Source organism: Nomascus leucogenys, chromosome 4 (assembly GCF_006542625.1).
Source record: "Nomascus leucogenys isolate Asia chromosome 4, Asia_NLE_v1, whole genome shotgun sequence".
NCBI classification, from domain to species: Eukaryota; Metazoa; Chordata; class Mammalia; order Primates; family Hylobatidae; genus Nomascus; species Nomascus leucogenys.
In genome coordinates, this window is record NC_044384.1 from 10,066,358 (window position 1) to 10,089,960 (window position 23,603).

Consider the following 23,603-nt stretch of genomic DNA (forward strand, 5'->3'; position numbering starts at 1 on the left):
GGACAATGGCTATTATTAAATATAGTGATCATTCATGTCTAAAAGATTCATTATTTGTTTGTAAGATTTCTAAAGACCACCATCTAGAAAAGATTCAGTATGAAGACTGTATTTAAATATCAAAGTTGTGGACTTCATGATAATCTTAAATGAAGCAAATCTAAATTCTCCTGTTGCCTAGACAGATTCTAAGATGTAATTTACACTTTTAAGCTAATTAGTGAGTATTTTATGATTTTAGCCTTAAACACCATGTATGCCAAATAATGCACTTGTTTTATGAATTACAGAAATGGTAAGTGCCCACATTTCTGTGAATTATAAAATTTGTGAGTTTTTTTAACCCTTTTCAGGAGTGAAAAAATAAAAATGATCATTTCCTAGTTGTACTTAAGTATATGCAAGAAGAGTAAACTCTCATTTTTATCATGTTTGCTTAAAGATCTTTTTATACCTGGATTTATGAAATGTTTCCACAAATATATCTGTGTAACAAACTTGAAAGGCAGTTTAGAAGAAAACACTCTACTATCAGATCAATCAAAGATTCCATGAGTGATTTTATTGGTTTGCATGGTGAAGCAAGCTTAGCATCAATTAAAAGGTAATAATTTCTTTTCTGAGTGGTAAAGACAATCAAAATATTACTTTCTGGAAAACTCCAATAACCAAATTCTCAATGATTAGAGTATGTGAGCAGGAAAACATTTTTACAGTTGTAGTATGGGGAAATATAAATCCAATTTTAAGAGAGAAAATAATGACTGGGTGTGGAAAGGACAGTACAGTCAGATACCATTGTCATGGTGAGTTTTACTGGGAACTTCATGAAAGACTTTTGTAGCAAACCACTGACGTATTGCAAAGCCTCCAGAACATTTGGAACTTGTCTCTTTTTCCTTGCGTGTGTTTGTGTTTTTGGTCTCTAATTCAAAATATTGATGATAACTTTTTACTCTGTCCTTTCTTCCCTGTGTATTCTTCCTCTACAGAGTGTAGGATTTTTTTCAGGAATTTGGAGCCATCCTAAGTCCTCCCGAAAATTCTCTGACCTCTTCTGATGCTCCTGTTATACCCTCAGGGGTAATGCTTGTGTAATTCCATTCATTCATTTTCTTTCTCTGGACATCTTTACTTACCAAAGCACTTTCATTGTAATCTTTTTAACATCATCCCTAATTCGCGATAGTTTTGGAACTCTCCCTAGTATATGTTTCTCCCCCCTACTCTTTTCTACCTATGATTCTGATTGTTACCAAGAAAGCAGATTAAAAACAGATCCACAGAATAAAAGATCAGAATTCCAGTGAATTATATTTTAAATGTAGGTATTTTTTACAAGTCGCTGCTTTGGAAGCAAAATGCTTCTTAAGTTATATATATATATATATATATATACTTCTTAAGTTATAAATATACTTATATTTATGAATATATATATATCTATATTTATAAATATATATAAATACTTCTTAAGTTATATATATATATACATACCCATATACATACACACACAGATAGTTTATATTGATGGATAATACATTAAGAATCTATGCTTCCTTTGAATGCCATTAATATTTATGTTAAAGTAACCAATTAAAGGAAATTACTTTGTGATAATAAGGTAGGTAGACTTGTTAAACATCATCGTGGAGTACAGTTTTGTCAGGGAAAGAACACATCTTATTGAACTATGATGACTATGCATTGACTATATTATTATCAGAGATACCTTCAAACTTTATTTAAAGAACTTTAGGTATACTATGTTGAGAAAATAAAATAGAAATTTCATTTACTTGTAATCATGCTTAAAATGGGAGGCAGGTAGGTGAGGATATAATTTTTAGTAACAACTCCAATTTATGTTTTAAGTAATTCAGTTTATTACTAGAATACTATATATAAAAACTTAAAATACATGGGTTATCAATTTAAAAGACAAAGTAAGTAAAAATACTTTTAGTAGGCATTCTTTTATTGTGAACATCCAAGTTATATTGGTTTCTATAGAACAGCATTAAGTAAAAATTACAGCTGCATAACAGTAATTTTCTAAATTGGGAGAGTCCACATAGTGATTAGAGATCGCTGTGACCAAAATGCTTCTCCTTCATTTATAATGATGTACTGTATTTCGTACTGCTTATATGAAATTTCCGCAAGATTGATGATATTAGAAAGATGCTTATAAAGTGTAAGTGGAGATGCTAAATTGTGAGTACAAAGTTTCTTTTCACAACAGTGATAAGAAAATATCTTTAAAAAATATAAGACAATATAAACATGTCATCATTAGCTACTATTAAAAGGTAACATCTAGAAAGTGTTGACCTCCACCTTCAGACTTCTGTATAAGTATATTTTTTCACTGATCTGTTTATTAGAATTCTTCCAGCCAAGACTCTGGGCTCTTAAAACATGTATCTGAAAACTAAAAACAAGCTTATTTTTTAAAAAGCTTCTCTATTTCTAGTGATTCAATAGGTAGAAAAATAGCTTTTAGAATTAACTGCAGTGCTTTCTAAGGAAGTTTTATAAATCCTCAAGGTCGGTTTACATATATTTTTCCAGGTTCAAAGCACTAACTATGTTGTAAGATGTAAGAAAAGGTCTGTTTGGAAGTATGGGTCATAAATGTCTGGGATAATTCTGGTTTATTTCCTATTATCCTTGTTAGAATAAGTTATATGGTCAACCTGTCCAGAACACTTTTTCTAGTGTTAGTGTGTACTTTTGGATTTTTGGTTCTTGTAGGGTATAGAAATATTTTCCTTGATGTCTTGTATTCTGTTGTTTTGAATGAATAAAACACAATGTTTCATGATCACTAGTTTCATTTGCCATCGAGAAATAGCAGGGAAAAATTTCTACAGAATAAAATTAACGTGATGAATTACATGCAGAAAAAATTCAAATCAATGATACGTTGTAACTTTTATCTAAATGCAATGTTCTTTGTATTTTATTTTATTATTATTATTTTTTTGAGATGGAGTTTCGCTATCGTTGCCCGGGCTGGAGTGCAATGGCACAATCTTGGCTCACCACAACCTCTGCCTCCTGGATTCAAGTGATTCTCCTGCCTCAGTCTCTTGAATAGCTGGGATTACAGGCATGTGCCACCATGCCTGGCTAATTTTGTATTTTTAGTAGATACGGGGTTTCTCCATGTTGGTCAGGCTTGTCTCGAACTCCGGACCTCAGGTGATCCACCTGCCTCAGCCTTCCAAATTGCTGGGATTACAGGCATGAGCCACCACTCCCGGCCTTGTTCTTTGTATTTTATAAGTGCATAGTGCAAAGGGTCAAAGGGCTTTACAGTTTTTTTTTTTTTTCAAAACATAGTAGTCCCTTGCCCTTCCTTATTTTTGTTACCTTGAGACAACAAATTTTACTACTTCTGACTCATTATTTTATTTATGTTCACTTTTCTGAATAGCATGCTTATGACACTAATACTTTTTTTCAGTTTTAGACATTCATTATTCATTTAGATGTCTTTCTCTCCCCAAACTTGCCACATAAAATACTCATGTCTCTTTCAGAAATATTTGTATTAAAATACAATTATATCAATATTTGGCGTTTATTTCTTATGACCTTGCCACCACTCTTAGTTAAACCACATGGTAAAAATGATTTTGCTTTCCCTCCTACATAACTTTTTTTCCACCTAGAGCTAATAATTGTCATTTTGGGGACTTACTTTTTCTGTATTTACCATAAATTGACCTGAAACTCCTCTGTGATGCAGCAGGAATTCTAGCAATGTCAACTTCCTCAGAAAGACTCAATTAGAAGCTTGACTTGTGGCTATAAGGAGAGGCACACAACTGCCATCCTGGTGTCTCCCTTCGTCCAGAAAAAGAAGGGGGAGGAATATATGAAACCTAGAATCCCCTCTAAAACATTTTCCAGAACAAAAGGACATGCGTTTCCATGCGGTAAATGTTTAACAAGTGCCCATAACAAGGAATAATAAGTCTGTTATGTTTGCTTTTGTGTCTGTAAAAGTTGGGGGTATTGGTTGTAAGCACGAAAACAGATATTGACTGTTGAAGGAAAAATACGAGGTCAGGAGTTCAAGACCAGCTTGGCCAATATGGTGAAACCCTGTCTTACTCAAAATAGAAAAATTAGCTGGGCCTGGTGGCACGCACCTGTAGTCCCAGCTACTTGGGAGGCTGAGGCAGAAGAATCGCTTGAACCCGGGAGGCGGAGGTTGCAGTGAGCCGAGATCGCGCCACTGCACTCCACCCTGGGCAACAGAGCGAGACTCCGTCTCAAAAAAAAAAAAAAAAAAAGTATTTGAAGATAGGGGTGGCTTATAGAATTCCCAGGACACCCGATGGAGTAGGCTTGCAAAATACAACATGTGGCAACTCCAGTGGGAAACGAGGCAGGAAGCACTCGTTTCCTGCAGGAAACAACAATTTGGGCTTCAATACCCTTGCTAGAACACGGGGCAGTGAACCTGAGCAGCATCAGTACCCCACGCTTGGATGAGCCCTGAACCCCCATTTTTATTCACGGACTTCTTCCAAAATTGGTGTCTCTTAAATATATCTGGGAGGCAGCAGCTGGTGTCTCCCCCTTCAGCTTCCATAGTGGCAGTCAGGGTACAACTTACTTTCCAAACAGAACACACTGCCACATTCCCTCCAGGCTCACCGAAGAACTTCAACCGACAAATGTCCCTACTCGACTAGATGATAGTTTTCTTAAAGGCAGGGTTTAATATACCCTTTTATAAATGTTTCAAGGCCCTGTGTAATACCTGAGTTTATTCCAGATGTACCTAAATATATCCAAGATTGTTTTAAAATAAATTGCTGAAAAAACAAATAAATACAGTTAGTGTCTATATCAATTGGCAGTTTTGCAATAATGGCCAATAGTTCATTTTTAGTAACACTATTGACATTGCATTTGGATATTAGGGTTTACTAATCATCCGCATGTATACATTGCGTATTTTTCTAGACTTTATTTAAATCTATTGAGTTTTAAACCTGCAACTTATGTCTAGACACAGGTATACCTTTACAAAAACTACCATTTTTTTTTTTTTTTGGTAACATACTACCTCCAAAATTTCAAGTAAGAAGTTGCTTTTTGTCCATTTTTAAATGGAAAAGTGCTAATCAAAATGCCACAAAATTATACTGCGTATCATTTGACCTATAGAAACCAATATTATTAGAGGAAGAAAGCAGAGCCAATCTTCTACCTGTGGTCAAATAAGTGGAGGCTTTTTCTAGATTCAGTTCTCATGAATTTAAAATACCAAGCATGAGTTCTTCAAATTCCTGAAAAGGAAGCCTTGTGTTGTAGTGCTCAGCCATATTTGTAAGACATAAAAATAAAACTTGAGAAGAAGCTATGATAACTGACTTTCTTCATTCTTCAAAATTTACATAATCTCAACTGATTTTATGTTTTTATGAAAATGCATTCTTAAGATATATCCTTATTTAATCATGTATTCATTACATCCTTTCTGCCAGGTATCCAAAAGTACTTACAGTGACTAAGACCATTATTCTTTGATCAGCTACCTGAGTAAGACTTTGAGCTCTCCAATATACTCTCAGTGGTACTAAGTTTTCTGAGTAACAGCTTTGGATGTGGCTTCAGTTGAGCTGATTTATGCCACACTTTATTTTTATCGTATAATGGTCCTCAAGCAAATTTTGATTTCTTTTTAGCTCACATAAAAAATGTACAAAGAAATGTAATGGCTCAGTAGCTTCCAGAGATATAGATTACTCTTCTAACCTTTCTGTAATTTTGTATGTCTATTTTATAATTCTTTCAATGGCTAATGAATAGCTATCTTTTTCTGAGACGGAGTCTCGCCCTGTCGCCCAGGCTGGAGTGCAGTGGCTGCATCTCAGCTCACTACAAGCTCCGCCTCCTGGGTTCACGCCGTTCTCCTGCCTCACCCTCCGGAGTAGCTGGGACTACAGGCGCCCACCACCACGCCCAGCTAAGTTTTTGTATTTTTGGTAGAGACGGGGTTTCACCGTGTTAGCCAGGATGGTCTCGATCTCCTGACCTCGCGATCCGCCCATCTCGGCCTCCCAAAGTGCTGGGGTTACAGGCATGAGCCACCGCGCCCTGCCTCTTTAGTTTCTTAAGGTGGAAGCCTAGATTATTGATTTTATATGTTGTTTTATTTTCCAATAGTGGCACTTAATGCTATAAATTTCACTTTGTTCCACAAGTCTTGGTAAGCTCTATTTTTATTTTCATTTTAAAATATTTTAAAATTTCTTTCGATATTTCTTCTTTGAGCCATGAATTATTTACAATGTGTTGTTTAATCTCTATATATTTTGGGACTTTTCTACTTTATATCTCTTACAGATTTCTAACTTAATTTCATCATGTTTTTAAAACATTCTTTGTATAATTTCGATTCTTTTAAATTTTTCAGGTTTATTTTCTGGCCCAGAATATGGTCTGTCTCGTAGAATGTTTCATGTGACCTTAAGAAGAACGTTCATTCTGCTGTTGAGTGTAATTTCCTACAAATGTCCGTCCATTGGATCAAATTCATTGATCGCACTGTTCAGATTATCTATATCCTTTCTGATTTTCCCTCTTCTTGGTCTATCACATACTGACAGATCAAGTGATCCGGTCTCGTTAAAGACTGCAAGCATAATAGTGGATTTTTCTATTTCTCCTTGCAGTTTTGTTAGTTTCTGTCTCATGTATCTTGATACTCTTGTTAGTACATATACTTTCAGAATCGTTAGGTTTTCTTGGAGAATTGACCCCTTTACCGCACGTAATGTCCCTTTTATTCTTGATAATATTTCTTGTTCTGTCTTTTTCTGATATTAACATAACTTTCAGTTTTTTAAAAAATTAACAGCATCTCACATCTTTATCCTTTTAATTTTAAATTATCTAAATATTTGTATTTAATGTGCCTTTCTTATAGACAATGTATTGTTGCGTCTATTTATAAATTCACCACTTTTTTACTTAAAAATGTTATTGAAATATAATAGTTGTATATATTTGGGGGGTACATGTGATGTTTTGATACCTGTATACAATATATAATGATCATATTGGGTAATCGTGGTATCTATCACCTCTAACATTCATCTTTTTTGTGTGTTTAAATCCACCACTTCTAATTGGTACATTTAGGTTATTCAAATTTAAGTGATTATTGACATAGTTGGATTAATATTTATTATGTTTGTAAGTTTTCTATTCTTGCACTTGTTTTTTCTTTTTTATCCTCACTTCTTTTTCTGTGTTCTCTGATTTTAACTGGGGTTTTTATATGATTTAATTTTCTCTCTCGGCATATCTTTCACTGGTCAACCTAGGTTTCTCTCCTTTTCCCCTCTTTTTTGGGGGTATTTATTCTATTTAGTGTTATCTGAGCCACCTGAGTTGGTGTCTATCACTAATTTTGGCAAGTTCCCAGACGTTATCACTTCTAACATTCTTTTGCTCCATTCTTTCTTCTTCTTCAATTTTTCCATAGTCTTGAATGTTCTGGGTTTTTCCCACTCTTTGAATTTTAGTTTGAAAAGTTTCTATTGGCCTAGCTTCAAAGTCATTGATTCTTCCTTCAGGGGTTCCAAGTCAACTGATAATTGCATCAAAGATATCCTTCCTTTCTGTTACTATGTTTTTTATTGCTAGCATTTCTTTTTTATTCCTTCTGAGCGTTTCCATCTTTCTTCTTACATTATCCATCTGTTGTCTTTTTTTTTTTTCTTGAGAGCTCCTAACATATTAATGATAAATTCCATGTCCGATAATTCTGACACATGTGTCATGTCTCTATCTGGTCCCAATAATTGCTTTGTCTCTTCAGACCATGACTTTTCTTGCCTTTTGATGTTCTTTGAATTTTTTTTTTTTTGAATTTTTTTGTTGCAAGCCAGATCTGGTGTGTTATGTAATAGGAACTGAGGTAAATAGGTCTTTAGCTTGCAGACTTATCTTAATCTGACTAACTATTAGACCGTGTTTAAAGTCTGTTATAACCGTAGCTGCTAAATTTCTTCAAATTCCTCTAGTGTCTTTGTTTTGTTTGTTTATGTGTTTTTCCCCTTCTTGATTTCAGGCTCCCCTAAGTGCTCCTCTTCAGAGAGACTTTCTGTCCTGCAGCTCTTTCCTCTGCAATTCACTGTTACTGTACTGCAGCCCTGTTGGTGTAGTGCTAAGCTGTGGGAAAGGAGAGTGCTCTATAATCTTACAGTGAAATCTCAGTCTTGTAGTGGGTCTGGTCTGGGACATTCACAGAGCTGCTCCAGTGGTATTGCTTCCTCATCCTCAACTCCCTTTCCTGGCTGCAGCATTCCCAATGTATTTCTTTGAAGGCCTGCCCCCTGTTGACTGTTATTTTCCCTCTTTCCTTAAGTGGGACAGGGACACTTCAGGGGCTGCGACGAGGTTTGGGACTTGTGCTTGGCAGAGTCCTTTCCATCTTTGTTACCAAGAAGGTTCATGGCTTATTTCACAATGGATGTCCCTCTCTATCTGTTGCCAGAGCCACGAGGAAATTTTTCTTGGATCCTCATAATGAGAACCTTGGAGTTTCCTACTGGAAAAGCCCTTGAATGTGTGGAGTGCCTCAAGAGCACAGCCCCCATGGGTTTCTTGCTCACACTAGTCCACAAACAGATGCCAGAAATTCACCCAACTTACCATATAAAGGCTCATATTAGTTTATGGCTCCAGTGCTTTGACTCCAGATAAATGGCTAGTGGTTGCTGTATCTCTCTGGATGTATCTGTATCTCCAGATTTTGGGGTGGCAGTTTGCTCAGGACCTTGGTTCTCTAATAGGTCTAAGAAAAGTCAGTGATTTTCAGCTTTCCAGCTTTGTCTTGTTATAAGCATGGCAGCAACATCTTCCATGCTCTTAACATGATGACACTGAAGGCAGAAGTCAATCTCCATGTATAAACATTTTAACACATATGTTTTGTGTTATCTCGGTTTCTGACCTGTCTCTTTGCCCTGACTTTCTGAGACTGCACTAGGGTTCCTGTTGCTGGACTCCGTTCCACATGACTTGCTCTTGTCTAGGCTGCTCTTCGGCTCACCTTTCTAAATCACGATCCAGCTGACAAAATACTTAAATGAAAATGAAGCACATATTTATTTTTTAAATAAATATGAAATAAAGTATAGACATCAATCTGAAGATGAGTAGGAGATCATACTGAGTTTCACTGTTTATGCTTGGATCAACATCAGGCATTATACAAATATTCAAGTCCAGAGGCAAAAGGTAATAAGAAAAATTGTATCACAAGCCACAAGGAGATAACATGTCAAGTCTACACAATTGGAAACAAACTAAAGATGAACTGCTGGGGATTCTCACTCATCACAGAGCTCAGTCTAAAGCACCAGATGTCATAAGCTTTTTTGGGGGGAAATTCTGTTAAAATAAAATGAAATATGAGCCACACAGTGGTGTTTCACTCATCATATGTGTTCAATATTAATTCATTTTAAGGTTTAGTTGCACAAAAGGTAAATGAGAATTAGAAGACTCCATGGGTAAGAGGAGCCACAGAAGTAAAGCATTGTCAAGGGTTCTATGTCTGTATATTTAAATATTAGGCTTCTGAGAAAAAAACACAACAGGAAGGAAGATGAACACAACAGAGGGCAGAAGGTCTATACGTCCTGAGGCCTTTTATGCAATGTTTGTTAGTGGAATTTTTTTAAGAATATGTGAGAGAGTCATTTTAATGTGAAATAAAGACCTAAGTCTACAGACTTGCCTCATAGTTTGTTCACTCCATATGGTCATATGTAAATAGTGCAAAGCTTTTATAGATAGATCATTTAATAATTTCTTAAAGCTGAACCCCTTTTCTCTCTACACGTTAGTGGAAGTAGTGTTGAATACTTTCTATTAGTATAGATAAACAAATGAACAAAGAAACCCAATACTGCCCAAAACATGTTACTATCTTTTCCAGGTTAAGAAAAAGCTTAAATAATAACTGACCAGTAAGAATCACATGGCATTTAAGCTTCAGGAAGAATATTGTGTCTAGATAGAAACAAAAACAGTCAAATGCGATCTCTTTTACTAAATAGTCAACAGAAATGATCTGAACTACATGAGAGATCATAGTGTTCTTATATATTAAAAATAATGTCCCAAACCCCACCCATAAGCTTAAGTTAAACACATGGTTAAATATACCATGAAAATGTTATCGTTTACAAGGTAAAACACCATAATGTAACATCTCTTGGCGTATAGTGTCTCTTAGATACCTATGTGTTTAACATCTCTATTAAAGAGTTGGACACTACAAATGTCACATGAAGGATGGAGTTATGTTTTGTTCATGAATTTAGAGAACATTTGGTACTACATGTAATGTTGATTTTACCTAACATATCAATTGTCACCCCAAATCAGTCTAAGTTGTGCATAATCTTAAAAGTGCAATGGATATTATCTCCCATTAAATGCCTACTCATCCCATTTACAAATTCTAAACTTAGAACAATTCCATTTTAGTTACATTTCCTAGTCAGATCTCTTGATGATCCATGCATTTTAGAATTTAGAATGCCATCCCTTTTCACTATTGAGGAAAAGGGTCAGATATGAGGAGGGAGAGGAAGAGAGGGAGGAGAGGAGAGCTGAGTAGAACATTTTAAATCTATTTCTTGTAACATTTTTCTTTAGATTATTCTGATGAGAGTAAAGTGACTAGTTACAGTAAGTAAAATGGGTTATTTATGAGTAGTGGTCTTAATTTATTTTTTTGGGGGGAGCATGAATTTCTAGCTCTATATTTGGCTCTCTGAAATGTACTTAGATTTGTTAAAACCTCAAAAACAGCAGGTTACCTAAAAACAGCAGGTTATCTGTAACTTTTAATAGATATTGGAACAAGGAAGGAATTTCTTAAGTCAAATGATACTCAAAGGACAGTCATTAAACAAGATTAGACTGAGTATACCTGCCTCATGGCTTGAGGTATACACTTCTCCGGATGGTGAGCCAAATTTTACAGAAGGGACCAAATCTTACCCATTTTTGAATTCCCAGTAATTAGAACATTCAGCTCATACTTTTAAAATTGAATTTCGGAATAACATTTTCCCCCTTTGGCTTTCTCATAACCAAAGTTTGCAAATATTCAGAGAGTATTGAATATTTAGAACGGATCTCTGTAATTCACACATGAATAGAAAGTAACAATGAGGCCAGGAGTGGTGGCTCATGCCTGTAATCCCAGCACTTTGGGAGGCCGAGGTGGGAGGATCACTTGAGGTCAGGAGTTCGAGACCAGCCCGACAACACGGTGAGACCCCGTCTCTCCTAAAAATACAAAAATATTAGCCGGTTGTGGTGGCCCTTGCCTGTAGTCCTAGCTACTTGGGAGGCTGAGGCAGGAGAATCGCTTGAACCTGGGAGGTGGAAGTTGCAGTAAGCCAAGATTGTGCCCTGCACTCTAGCCTGGGAGACTGCGTCTCAAAAAAAAAAAAATGACAATGAGTGTATATTTGTCTTATATACAAGTTTGTGTCAAGAGAGGAAGAAACAGAGGATTTTTTTAAAATGAGGTTTTTTTTTTTGTTTTTTGTTTTTTCCGAGACGGAGTCTCGCTCTGTTGCCCAGGCTGGAGTGCAGTGGCGCAATCTCGGCTCACTGCAAGCTCCGCCTCCCGGGTTCACGCCATTCTCCTGCCTCAGCCTCTCCGAGTAGCTGGGACTACAGGCGCCCGCCACCACGCCCGGCTAATTTTTTGTATTTTTAGTAGAGACAGGGTTTCACTGTGGTCTCGATCTCCTGACCTCGTGATCCGCCCGCCTCGGCCTCCCAAAGTGCTGGGATTACAAGCGTGAGCCACCGCGCCCGGCCTTAAATGAGGTTTTAAAATGTATAGAACTCAAGTAGCAACAGATACATCTGGAGTTATGTTAGATTATGGTATCTAATAAATTTTTTCTTTTTTTAAAAAAGGAGGCTTTAAAACATACAATTCAAATAACAAGAGACAGTTTTGAGTTAGGTTAGATTGTGTGTCTAATAATTTTTTTGTGATTAAAATGCAGCCTATTTGTGGGGTAGGTGGCCGGCGGGGAAGAGAAAGAGAAGGAGGAGGAGGAAGAAGGAAAGAGAAGTTCAGACATAGCTTTGAGAAGGGAATTTAGGGAGCTAGTGAGGATGGTCTCTCTTGCCTTCCTTCTTTCCTTACTTCTATCCATTTTCATGTCTCCTACAGAAAGCCATGTACATATTTGCTGTCACAGCTCCACACTGTCATTGATGCATATCAAATGGAATTAAAAGGAGGCAAGAACAAAGATCAGGTGATATTGTTTGTCCTCCACTCAGGTTTTGGAGGTAGCAATTACTCAAAAAGTAGTGATTGACTGGCCTTTGAGATCAGATGAAATCAGCAGGCTAATATCCTAAAGATACCTACATATTAGTGTAATTCATACTTCCATGAATGTTTTGATATTCTATCCAGCTCTTACTCAAACATTTATTTTAATAATTCACCATGTGGATGATAAAATTAGATAAATCTTTTAAAAATATATTTCTTGACTAAACTGGAAGGAAAAAGAGTTGATGTTCTTTGTACATTACAAAAATAGCAGCATAATTGCTATTGAGCTGTGCCTCTTGACATATATTTATTAAATACTTCTTTGATGTTAGCTCTAAGCTTATATAAACCTTTACATTATTTCTAAATACATTTTCCCAAGTAAATATAGTCTCCATGATTTTAATAGTGACAAAAAGGGAAAGAAAATTCATCAAGTTCATACAACCAATTTGTTACGAAAATGTGTCACTAAAAATTCATATTCAGAATAAGCTGTATTTCATTCAATATTGACAATGAATGGGTGATTTCATCATCATTGCCACCCCTGAACATTTTTCAAACTTCTATTGGCCGCATAAAATGGAAAGGTCTCATACATTTTTCATTGTTTTCTTCAATTCATGAATTTGGCCCAGACTTACCCATTGAAGGGCATTTTTAACAGTACTGACTGCTTGATTCCTTTTCTCTCACCTAGTTTGATTTCTCTGATATTATTGGAGCTTCATACTCTCTTTAAAAGCATTATTCTCTAAAAGGAAAAATACTCATAACAAATTAATCTAGTAAGCCCATAAGAAATGCCCAGCTAATATTTAAAGGTTAAGTTTGAAAAACAGATTCTGTAAGTGTCTTTCTAGACAGGTCTAAATCTGAGTGACAAAGGCTACTTAATCATGGGCTGAAAAATAAAAGAAGCCATTGATAACATAACAGCATGATAGTCACAGCTGCACGCATTTCACTTTTGAAGTTAAATCTTTATCTACCAAATGATGTTTATTTTCAATTTTTTTTTTTGGCTATTAGAAAGTGAGCAGAGTTCTGTAGGAAAAGCCATTGTCCAGCTGTGCAACATTATGCAAGCCAGTTAAGCTCTCTGGATTTTTTTTTCTTCTTTGAGACCGAGTCCCACTCTGTCACCCAGGCTGGAGTACAGTGGCACGATCTCAGCTCACTGCAACCTCCGCCTCCCAGGTTCAAGTGATTCTCGTGCCTCACCCTCCTGAGTAGCTGGGATTACAGGCGCCTGCCACCATGCCCAGCTAATTTTTGTATTTTTAGTAGAGACGGGGTTTCACCATGTTAGCCAGGCTGGTCTTGAACTCCTGACCTCAAGTGATCCACCTGCCTCAGCCTCCCAAAGTGTTGGGATTACAGGTGTGAGCCACCGCGCCTGGCCTGGGTATCTAAAAGTGTTAATTTCTAGTGTCATTTTCCATATTAAATTCTATAATTCCTTCAAACCAGAGTCAACCTAATAAAAATTCAATTATATTAAAAGATGGAGTTAGGAAAACATTGGAAATACATAATAAATTATCGGTAACCTTTCATTTAATAAAGGGCCTTCTTTCACTTTATTTTCAAAATAGCAAGCTAATAAGTGAAGGAATAAGTAACATTTTAAACATTAGCAGAATATGATTGTCAGAATTTTGTTTAATTACATAGTTACATTTCATCACATGATAACAAAAATATAAGAAAACCAAGTAATATTACAGTGTTAGCTTTATTAAATAACTTGTGGGTAAAACCATCAATTTAGTTGTTCAAAATCTCAGTCATGCAAAGTTGTGATGTAAAGTAGTATTTTTGAACTGCTTTACCTTTAAGTGATGGAGCAAACTTTAATAGTGCACAACCTCATAGCAATATCATTTGTAAATTTTTTAGAATTATGAATAAGATGTTGTTAGCAATAGATTAGGTTTATTTATTGATGGTTAAGATAAAAACTATGACTTCAGAAGAAGGTAATTTTTCAATTATGTATTTCATGTATTTTTACCAAGGGGAAAAATCACACAGACAGATTTAAAAATAATTTAATTTCCTAATTTTATTATTGCCTCATTATTATAATATTTTCTGTTCTGCCAGAAATTCACATTTCAGTTCCAGGGACAGCTGTTGCTTTGCATCTCATCCCAAAACGTAGTTCAGCTAGTTTTTAAGTACAGATGTCCCCAAATTATCATTTATCTAGAATAGATTGTTACTAAAAATGAAGTATGCCAAATCATGTATTTTCCAACAGAAGCAAATTTATAATGGGTGTTTTATTTCTTAACAAGGGCCTAATGTCCAAAGTTATTTCTTATCAAAATGATCATAAACATTATATTGAACCAACCACAGGTGACATCGCTTTATGATGTACAGTATAAGACTTCACAAAGTATATATAAATTAATTAAATAAAGATTTACAAAAAGCAAATATATAACACATTATTTAATATATTTTAGAGATTCATAGGGATAAGGATTTTGCAGGATGGGGTAATTCTGTGTGAATCTAGTAAGGAAAAGATAACTTCAGTGGAACACACAGAGTGGGTCAAAAGCCAAAAATGTGTGTGTGTGTGTATGTGTGAGTGTGTGTGTGTGTATGTGTGAGTGTGTGTGTGTGTGTGTGTGTGTGTGAGCATGCACTAAGGTTGGGGTGGAGGGGGCCTCTGCAGGTCTTGGAAAGTCTCCTGTCATCTGCAGTAAAGATGGAACTGGCTTTTATGTCAGGGAGCAGCCTGAGTTGTTGATGTCATTTATGCACTGCTTGATATAACTAAAGTAATACAGTATCTTATAACTGGAAAGAATCATACTGTTATCAGTTTCACAACAAAGTTGGAGCTGCCCCACTCTACCCACTGATATATATATATACATTTTTTTTTACAAGAGTAAGCATTATTTCTTGAACTATGCACTATACATGTGAATCTGAATTTGATTTCAAATTATTTCATGTTGACTTACATTTTGTTCATTTCTGATAGATATTTAATATCAAGATACTACTATCATTTTGTTCTTTATTTTCCCTGGCTTTCAGTCCCTCTGTAAAATAGTTAATGATCTGGAACTACTTTCTCAACCATTTTCAGATGTTTTCTTTGAGAGAAATCCTGCAGTGACTTAAAAAAATTAAATCATCATCTCAGTTTCCTTATTTGCCTGACTTTGGGTTTCTGAATTTGGGACATCTGATAATAAGCAACTCTTTTGAGGCTGTGGGTCTCTTGAGGGAATTAATATAACAATTCAATCCCAACATTAGCACAGCTACAGGCTGAGAGTGTAGACCTTGCTCCATTCGATGTTCAATTCTGTGCTGACAGAAAGGGTTGATTTTATGCTCACAGTCTAAAATCATCCTAAAAGCAGGAAAGAGTGAGGAACTTAATTGTTTCAACTGCTAACATGGGCCCAAAATAATGATTAGAAAATTTAAATCCGTTCATTCTTCTGACACCTGGAATGTGGAGTTCAGACTAGGGAAACAGGCATGGAAGATAACTTAAAAAAAATAGTTAAACAGAATTGTTGGAGGGAATATTTCTACTACAAATGTATTTTTCCTCTCTCCTTCAAATATTAATATTTACAAGATGTTAAAATCTTAAGGTAGGAGAAAAGTGTCTGAAAATTAGAAGTACAATGTGGTTTTCATATTATTTAGTAATTTTAACATATTTCTTACTTAAACTTCAATTAATTTAAATCATTGTCTACTGAAGGTTATCAGGAAAAACCTAATGTATAAGGTATTATAATGTAAAAAGTCATTTCCCTAATTCTTGTTGATAATGGAAGCTTGAGGCTCACATGAATAAAATGTAGCCCTGATGTTATCAATTATGCAACAAAGTTGTTACAAATGCCATAAATAATGACACCATAAAGTGCTAGAAAGTGATAAAGATTCTAAAAATTATAATCACAATTACTATGTGATTGTGATAAATTAGTAGGACTACTAAACACAAACACCTACTTAATGTTTTTTAGTTTGACTACCACTTTAGGATAAGATTGAATTTCAAAGAACTGGATGACAATGTACAAGTAAATAAAGCTTATACCAACCATTCATGACCTACCAGAAATCTAATGAATCGCCCCATAACGCCTCTCTAGTGATATAGCTGGTGATGAGTTCAGCAAGAGTAGAGGTATCTGAAAATCTTGGAAAACACTTAAATGTACAAGGGTTTATTTATTTTGAGGCCACATGGCATTTCTCAGCTCCCACTATGTCAAACTGGGAGATGCCATGGAGCCAAGGAAACATTCCTAGATCGGGAGCCTGGAACTACGAGAAAGGATTCTTGGCTCTTTCTTTGCCTTTAAACAAATTACAACATCCATGGGTTTCAGTTTTCTCCCGAGGGAAACATAAAGTGGGACCTTGATTCTACGTGACCTTTAAGGGTGCTTCTAGATCTAGCTAGCATTCCACCTGCCTGGGAAATGTGCCCAACTGCCATGAGTCTGTAAACTGTCTAGTGCCTCCTCTGCTGGCATAATTGCACGAATGCTACAAGATTCACATTCTTGAGTAAGAAGGTAAGGATTTGTGGCAGGTCCACAGAGAAAATGTGGGCAATCTTCCAAATGTGTTTATAGAGAATGCACACGAGAGTGTTGATCTTGTCTCACAGATCCAGCCCCGCACACCAGTCTCACCGATAACTTATGTTCATGATAAAATTCAAATGAGGTTGGCTATATAAAAGTGATTCTCATGTTCCTGAAGACACATTTTACTGTGGGGACTTGGTTACACATTCTTTCTTGTTAAATATTTTTCACTAAGCCGAAAGACGCATCTTTGTTGGGAATGTAGTGACTTCCTCTAGTGACCTTAAGACACAAAGCAACAGATGTCCTCTGTAAATTGCATACTTAGTATGAGGCGACAGGGAAGAAAGCCAAGTCCATGACACCGGCCTTGGGTTAGAATGTTAGAAAGGTAGAGACCAAGTGTTACTCCGGACATTTCATTGTATTCTTTATCATTTAACGTAAATTGTCGGGTTCATGACTAGTTGCCATCCTTCCTCTCTATTCTCTCCATGGGAAACTGCACTTCATAAATTTCATAGTCTACAAACACACATTCCATAAATTTCATAAGCTGAATTTGTGTGGCATGTCACCCATTGTTATAGCTATTAATGCATATTCAGTGGCAAATTTTTATCGATTTTGAGAAGGCTGTGTTTGGGAGATCATATGGTTAATGACTGATGAAGTAACTTTAAATTGCAAAGTATTTACAGACACGATCACAGGATTGGAGAAACATGTACAATTTTCACTTTGTGCAGTCTTCAATATAATATTTTAAAATAAAACATGAATTGTTAAAGCCTTAAATCTTAGTTCCATTAGATGTATACTGCCCATTTATCGTGCTGCGTTATAATAATCAAAACTGGAATATAACTTTTTAGGAGAATATCATTTCCTTAGCTTGTTTTCACTGTATCACTAATGGCCAATTTTAGTAAATGGCTCAAATAATCTAGGGAGTAGGGTCCCCATGCTTTTTTACAAAGTTTTCTGAGATACTGGCCAAACAAGGAGGGGCACACATCAATTTTTATGATGTTTTAAATATCTACAATAAAGATACAACATGCAATAAACTGGATCTGTAGAAACTACTACCAACAATGTGAAGTTATTTATCAGTCCACTGTTTCTATACTGAATAGAAGGTACAAGAGGCTTACCATTTTATAGGTGATGAAAGAATTTCAAACATAATTTCCCAATGAAGACAGAGAAGAATTATGCAAGACACTAGGACTAGTTCTCTAGTTACTATTTGGTGAAAAAGGTGAGGTTTATGTTTAATAAATACGTTTCCATCGATTTCACATGCTCTATCAAACAGCATCTTCCCTCATATATAAATATATATTTCGTATTTTATTGATTTCAAATTGTGGCAGTGGCTAGAACCTATTGCTTCATACATATTTGCAACCTGCATAAACAAATTAGTTCTGAGTGCTTACTGTTTGTTCAGTAAGTAAGTGAAAGATGTATTTTCTTTTCCGCCTCTGCCCCCACCCCCCAGAATAGGAAACTATTGGACCAAGGTTGTTTTGTACTTTCCTGCATTTTAAGTGTAATATCATGTGTCAATAATGTGCACATTGATTAATATTATCAGAAGAAAAAATTGGGAACATAAAAAATAAGTCCCCTCGTGTAATCTTTCAGTGAAATGGATACCTCCTCTAGGCTTTGTCTGTTTTCAGAACTGCTGTTCCTTACGTTGGGTTCCTTTATCATTGGTCTCTTCCAACCTGATGCAGAAATGGTGACCATCTATTTATCTGTACAAATCTGAATGGAATTCAAACTGAGTCACTTTCAGAAGGAGCCAAAAGATATCTTTGGTTCGTAGTAATTCCTCCCTCACATTGAAAAATACACATATATTAAAGATATAATACAATTTTTGAAGGGAGAAATGACCTGCAAAGTGTAGACGCATCCCCAGTCCAAAACCTACGAGCTCAAGGGAGTGGTATACATGTCCATGACCCTTCTGGTTGCTCCAGTGAAATTGATTTTATGAAGTTCCAGGACACTGGTACAGCGACTTTCCATCTTTAGCTTTGGTAGAAGAGTTATCTGTTTGTCATTTTTACTACAATGAACACTGCTTCATGTCAAGTGTATGAGTCTAATGTAAGTTCTCCTATCTGTTCATTTAGCAGTCTTGACTCAGCTACAACTGTGAGTGTACTTGGAGGAGTGTGCTAGAATTAAGCTCCAAAAATGTACCATGAGATAGATTATAGCATTCTTCTCATGGTGATGAGATCTGGTTAAAAACTTGGGAAGTAGATTTCTCTCACACATACTCTTTTTACGATATCATTTTCAGAATGAACTGGCCCGAGGTTATGCCTGATCTTTGGTGCTCCTTCAGTTATATTCATTGGTAATGATCAGAACCAAATGGAATTCTTGAAGCAATTACATACAGGTATTTGTCTCCCAAGAAAGAGACACAAGAGCAGACTCATCTAATTAGCAGAATCCCTCCCTGGACTCGCTGTTTGTGCTTCCAGCACATGAATAAAGCTGAGATGTGAACCAGGACCCCTGAGGGCCGTTCCCCATAAGTCCCTTGTAGAAACTTGTGGTGTCTAAGCAACAGCTCAACTGAGTGAGCCGGCGAGAGGCTTGCTCTGAATGTGGCCCCACTAGGAACTGTGCTCAAATGGTCTCAGCTGGGAGTTGCTCTGGTGTATTTGACTAAAGGCATTTCAAAAGCAAATGCCATGGCAAAAGAAATTCACAAGTATTTAACCCCCAAAGCTATGATTTCAAGGAAGGCTGTACAGTTGTAGGAATCAGTCATCTGCTGCTCTGCTGTGTCAGCAAAATTCACAGTGCAGAGAACTTGGGTAATTTTCTTTTTATCCCTGAAAGCTTAGGATAATTATTTTTTGCAGCCACATTAACTCTGATGATTAGTATCTTGATGGGGTTTTCATACCTAGTGGAGTGATTTGGAAAGCCTAGGTAGTTGCTGTTAAGTGCACATTTATCTAGGAGGGACCCGGAACCACTTTTATTCGGTAGTAATTCACTGAAATGAATGGTCAATCTGCACTCAAGCTACAGACAGGGATGAAAAGACAACTCATCAGAGATCAGCAAAAAAGGTACCCTTTCAACAGACTAATTTGGATAGTTTAAAAAATTTTCCTATTAAGAAAAAAAAAAAATGTGGGTTTTCATCTTGCGTGACCTGAGCTCACTGTTCTTTAAACCCACCCTAGAGTATTTGAGACATAACCATCTTGGGCACAAAGCATCAGATGATTCAGGCAGGATAATTTTTATTTTTACTTAACTCCAAAATTAAGGGCAAATATATCTTTGTTGACCTGAATTAGCCAAACTCTTTCAGTTTCCATGGAAATCACTACCTCCCTTTAAACACTGTAGGTTTGTAATCAGTGTCAGGGATGATGAAAATTATCGATCTATTTTATTTCTTATAATCTCAGACAACCTGTGTCCAGTAAAAGAAAAAATAAAGCCCTGCAAGTTCTGGTTACACAGTAAATTACAAGCCCCCAGTGGTTTTCTGAGAACAGCATCTACATTTTAAATATTGATATCCACCTGTGCCCATTTTGTTCTTCTCTTTATTGCAAAACAGCTGAGTTTTTTATAGGTGTATTATTTCTTTCTTAAAGAATTTTTCATTTAGAACCTCTCTTTTCTCTCAAGGTTAAATGGAAGCTGATCAGTGTTCACATGGAATCCTCCTCACGTAGCTCAGACGGATGGCCAAAGGGAGCAACATTGTCAACAACAAGGAAACACTCACCAGAAAGACAGGGTATGACATGACGTGTAGGACAGCTAGACTGGTTCTTTTGCTTCTGAATGTTCCCCTTCTCACATTTTTGCTTACACTTGTTAGGAACAGACTGGATTACATATACTTTTGCTAATAAGAAGCCTTTTTTTTTACAGCACTATTTTAAAAATAGCTATTCAACACAACAATCTTAATTTTAATGCACCAAATTATGGTTTTCAACAATTTAAGTGAGCATATCCTGTCACCCTCAGCACATGTTTGATATATACTTGTTATATATAGATGGATATAGCAATATCCATTTGTCTACACACACACACGCACACACACACACACACACACACAAGTAGAGCTACAGGTCCCTGCTTAATAGTGTGTTCTGAATTTCATGTTCCTTTAATTGTCACTGGGTTTATTTATATGCAGCTATGAAGTCATTTGTAGAGCTTATGGTATTTGTCCCTGTCAAAACTTTAAAAGCCACAGAGCTTGTGGAGGGTCACCATTATGTCTAAGGACAGACCCTGTGCTCAGTTGGGAGGACTGCGCTGTGAGGTCAGTGAGAGGTGCCCACCACCCAGGCATACCCCAGCGTGGGCAACTTTTCCCAGTGCTGAGGTTTCTGTTACTGTCAGACCCAAAGAATTTTGCTTATTTAAATAACTGTTCATACGATTTGGATTCTATTTATGTAAAACATAGATTCCCCCAAAGAAATTCAATAAATAAAGGACTTAGCCACTGAATCAAGGAAGCAGAACTCCAGTTTTTAACCTTCCAATGGGACTGGGGCTAGAGCCGACCCATTTCAATTTGTACTGCAATTGGTCTTCCAGGAGGCAGAGGGTGCAATGACCCCACAGACGGGTCCAGGACAGACTGTCTCTCTAGTCAACAGCGGCTCTCTGTGTGTCATTGGATGAGGCTGGAGCTGTAGCTGAATCCATAGCTGCTGGACCGCGACAATGGCTGCTGGGCCTCTTCACTCTGTTCTGGGGCATAGCTGGGAAATGTCTGTGCACGAGACATCTTTGACGAACCAAACCCATGACCTAGAGAGGAAGAAAGGAGAGCTCCACTGAGAAACAGATTCAGAAGCACAGAAGATAGACTATCTATCTATCTATCTATCTATCTATCTATCTATCTATCTATCATCTATCTATCTATCATCTATCATCTATTTATATTTTTAAGAACAATAAACAAGGCAGCAGCTTTCATATCCTCAATACTGAGCTCAAGTAAGTTGGTAAAAATTGAGCATTTTGTTGTCTTGATCCTTGATGAGTTAAAATGTATTCAGAGCTCAATATTTCCTCCAAATGTACTTTGCCAAAAATTCTGGATGCCAGAGAGCTAGGTAGATTTTCTAGGGAATCTGAAACTTCTACTGTTCTTCAACTTTTGAAATAAAAGCAGAAAAGCTTTTCCCCAGAAAAAGCTGTTTTTGATGGAGAGCCTATAAGCTGCTTTCTTTTCCTTTATGCTCAATTTCAGCATATAAAAGCAAATTACACACTTTCTTGAAATCTCTGGGAACAGGCAAGCTGTGCTTTACCCTAACCAGTAACCATCAATTATCAGGAAAAAAGCTTTTACAATGATAGAGGTAGAGATTCTGACATATCCTAGCCGGTGTGTGAGTCACCGTCACTAAACTCATTTCACGATATGGTTAACCCAAACAATTAAGCTCGATGGTTACCAAAATGGCCTAAAAGTTAAATTCCATACAAAATACATTTAAAGACATTTCTGTCTATGCTTTTGGTTGTTCAGCTGCACCCCTGCCATGAGAAATAGTCTATTGCAAACCAAAGACAGAAGTGATTACCGAAAACTTTTCAGAATGCTAACAATGTACAGAGAAATGCATGCATGCTAAGTAAGGCTTCTGATGAACTTTCCAGTCGTTTGCTCATCTTTGTTTATTTGTTTTTTCCCCCTCATCCTTTTTAAGCCAGCAATTATTCTTCATACTTGAGAATGACTTGTATCTAATGGATGAGCTTAGAGGGAGAAGAAAAATAGATGTAGTAAGTCATGCTCTTTCAGAGCTTCTATTTTACCCAAAGGAGGGGCTGCGCTGAGTCTGATTTGTGTGTTATCTGATCGCTTGGGCGAGGAACACAGAGAAGACAATCTGTTAATGCCGAGCACCGACCATCTCTGTGTCAGGCTCCGCAGGTGGCTCTGTCCTTGGCAATGTCACTCGCTTTCAGCCTGTTTTATTGCCAGGTGTGTTTGGCGACGTGGAAAATACTCTCTCAGTGTGGGAAGCTTGGGATGCAGGGAGGAAACTCAAACGAACTGGGTGGTAAAAGGCTAATTAAAACGGAACCACTTAACCACTTAGTGGTAGAACCACTTAAATGTCAAAATACTGAGAGAAAAATCTTGCATTAAAAAAAAAGTTATTTTAGATTCACTATGTCCTGGATTCTGTTGCTGTCCACGTCAAGGAAAGTGCACTAGGCTCACCAAGAGTGGATCAAAGAGAAGAGGGGCTTCTCCCTCGCACCTCCTGCCCCACGCCCCTGGCTCTGCCGGCACCAGTCCTCTGAGCTTCCAGAACTTTCTGCCCCACGGCGCCTGGAGGCTCTACTAGTCCCTCCCTTCCCTCTCTCCCAGGGTCCTGCCCTGCTCTCCTCGCCCGGCCCGCAGGCCTGAGGGTAGTGATGCTTCCTGCTGTTGCGCATGTCCGCATTTTCTCATCGGTTCCCTCAGCTCTTTAAGCAGCCTCCTCATCAAATTCTTTTCATCTCAGCTGAGTGCATCTTCTTTCCTGCAAGACCCTGATGATATAATGAAGGAAAAATGAAGCAGGGCAGAGGAGGGGAGCAGTTAGGAGAGTTAA

General features: G+C 36.8%; 1 protein-coding gene across 1 annotated transcript in view; it reads right to left on the reverse strand.

Moving 5' to 3' along the window:
* Positions 1 to 13,921: 13,921 nt before the first annotated feature.
* Positions 13,922 to 23,603, reverse strand: part of DOK6 (docking protein 6) — a 433,588-nt gene continuing 423,906 nt past the window's right edge. Inside the window, exon 8 of the mRNA XM_003264328.3 lies at positions 13,922 to 21,795. Coding sequence (XP_003264376.1) covers positions 21,656 to 21,795 — 140 coding nt within the window. The 3' untranslated portion in view covers positions 13,922 to 21,655. The remainder of the gene's footprint in view (positions 21,796 to 23,603) is intronic.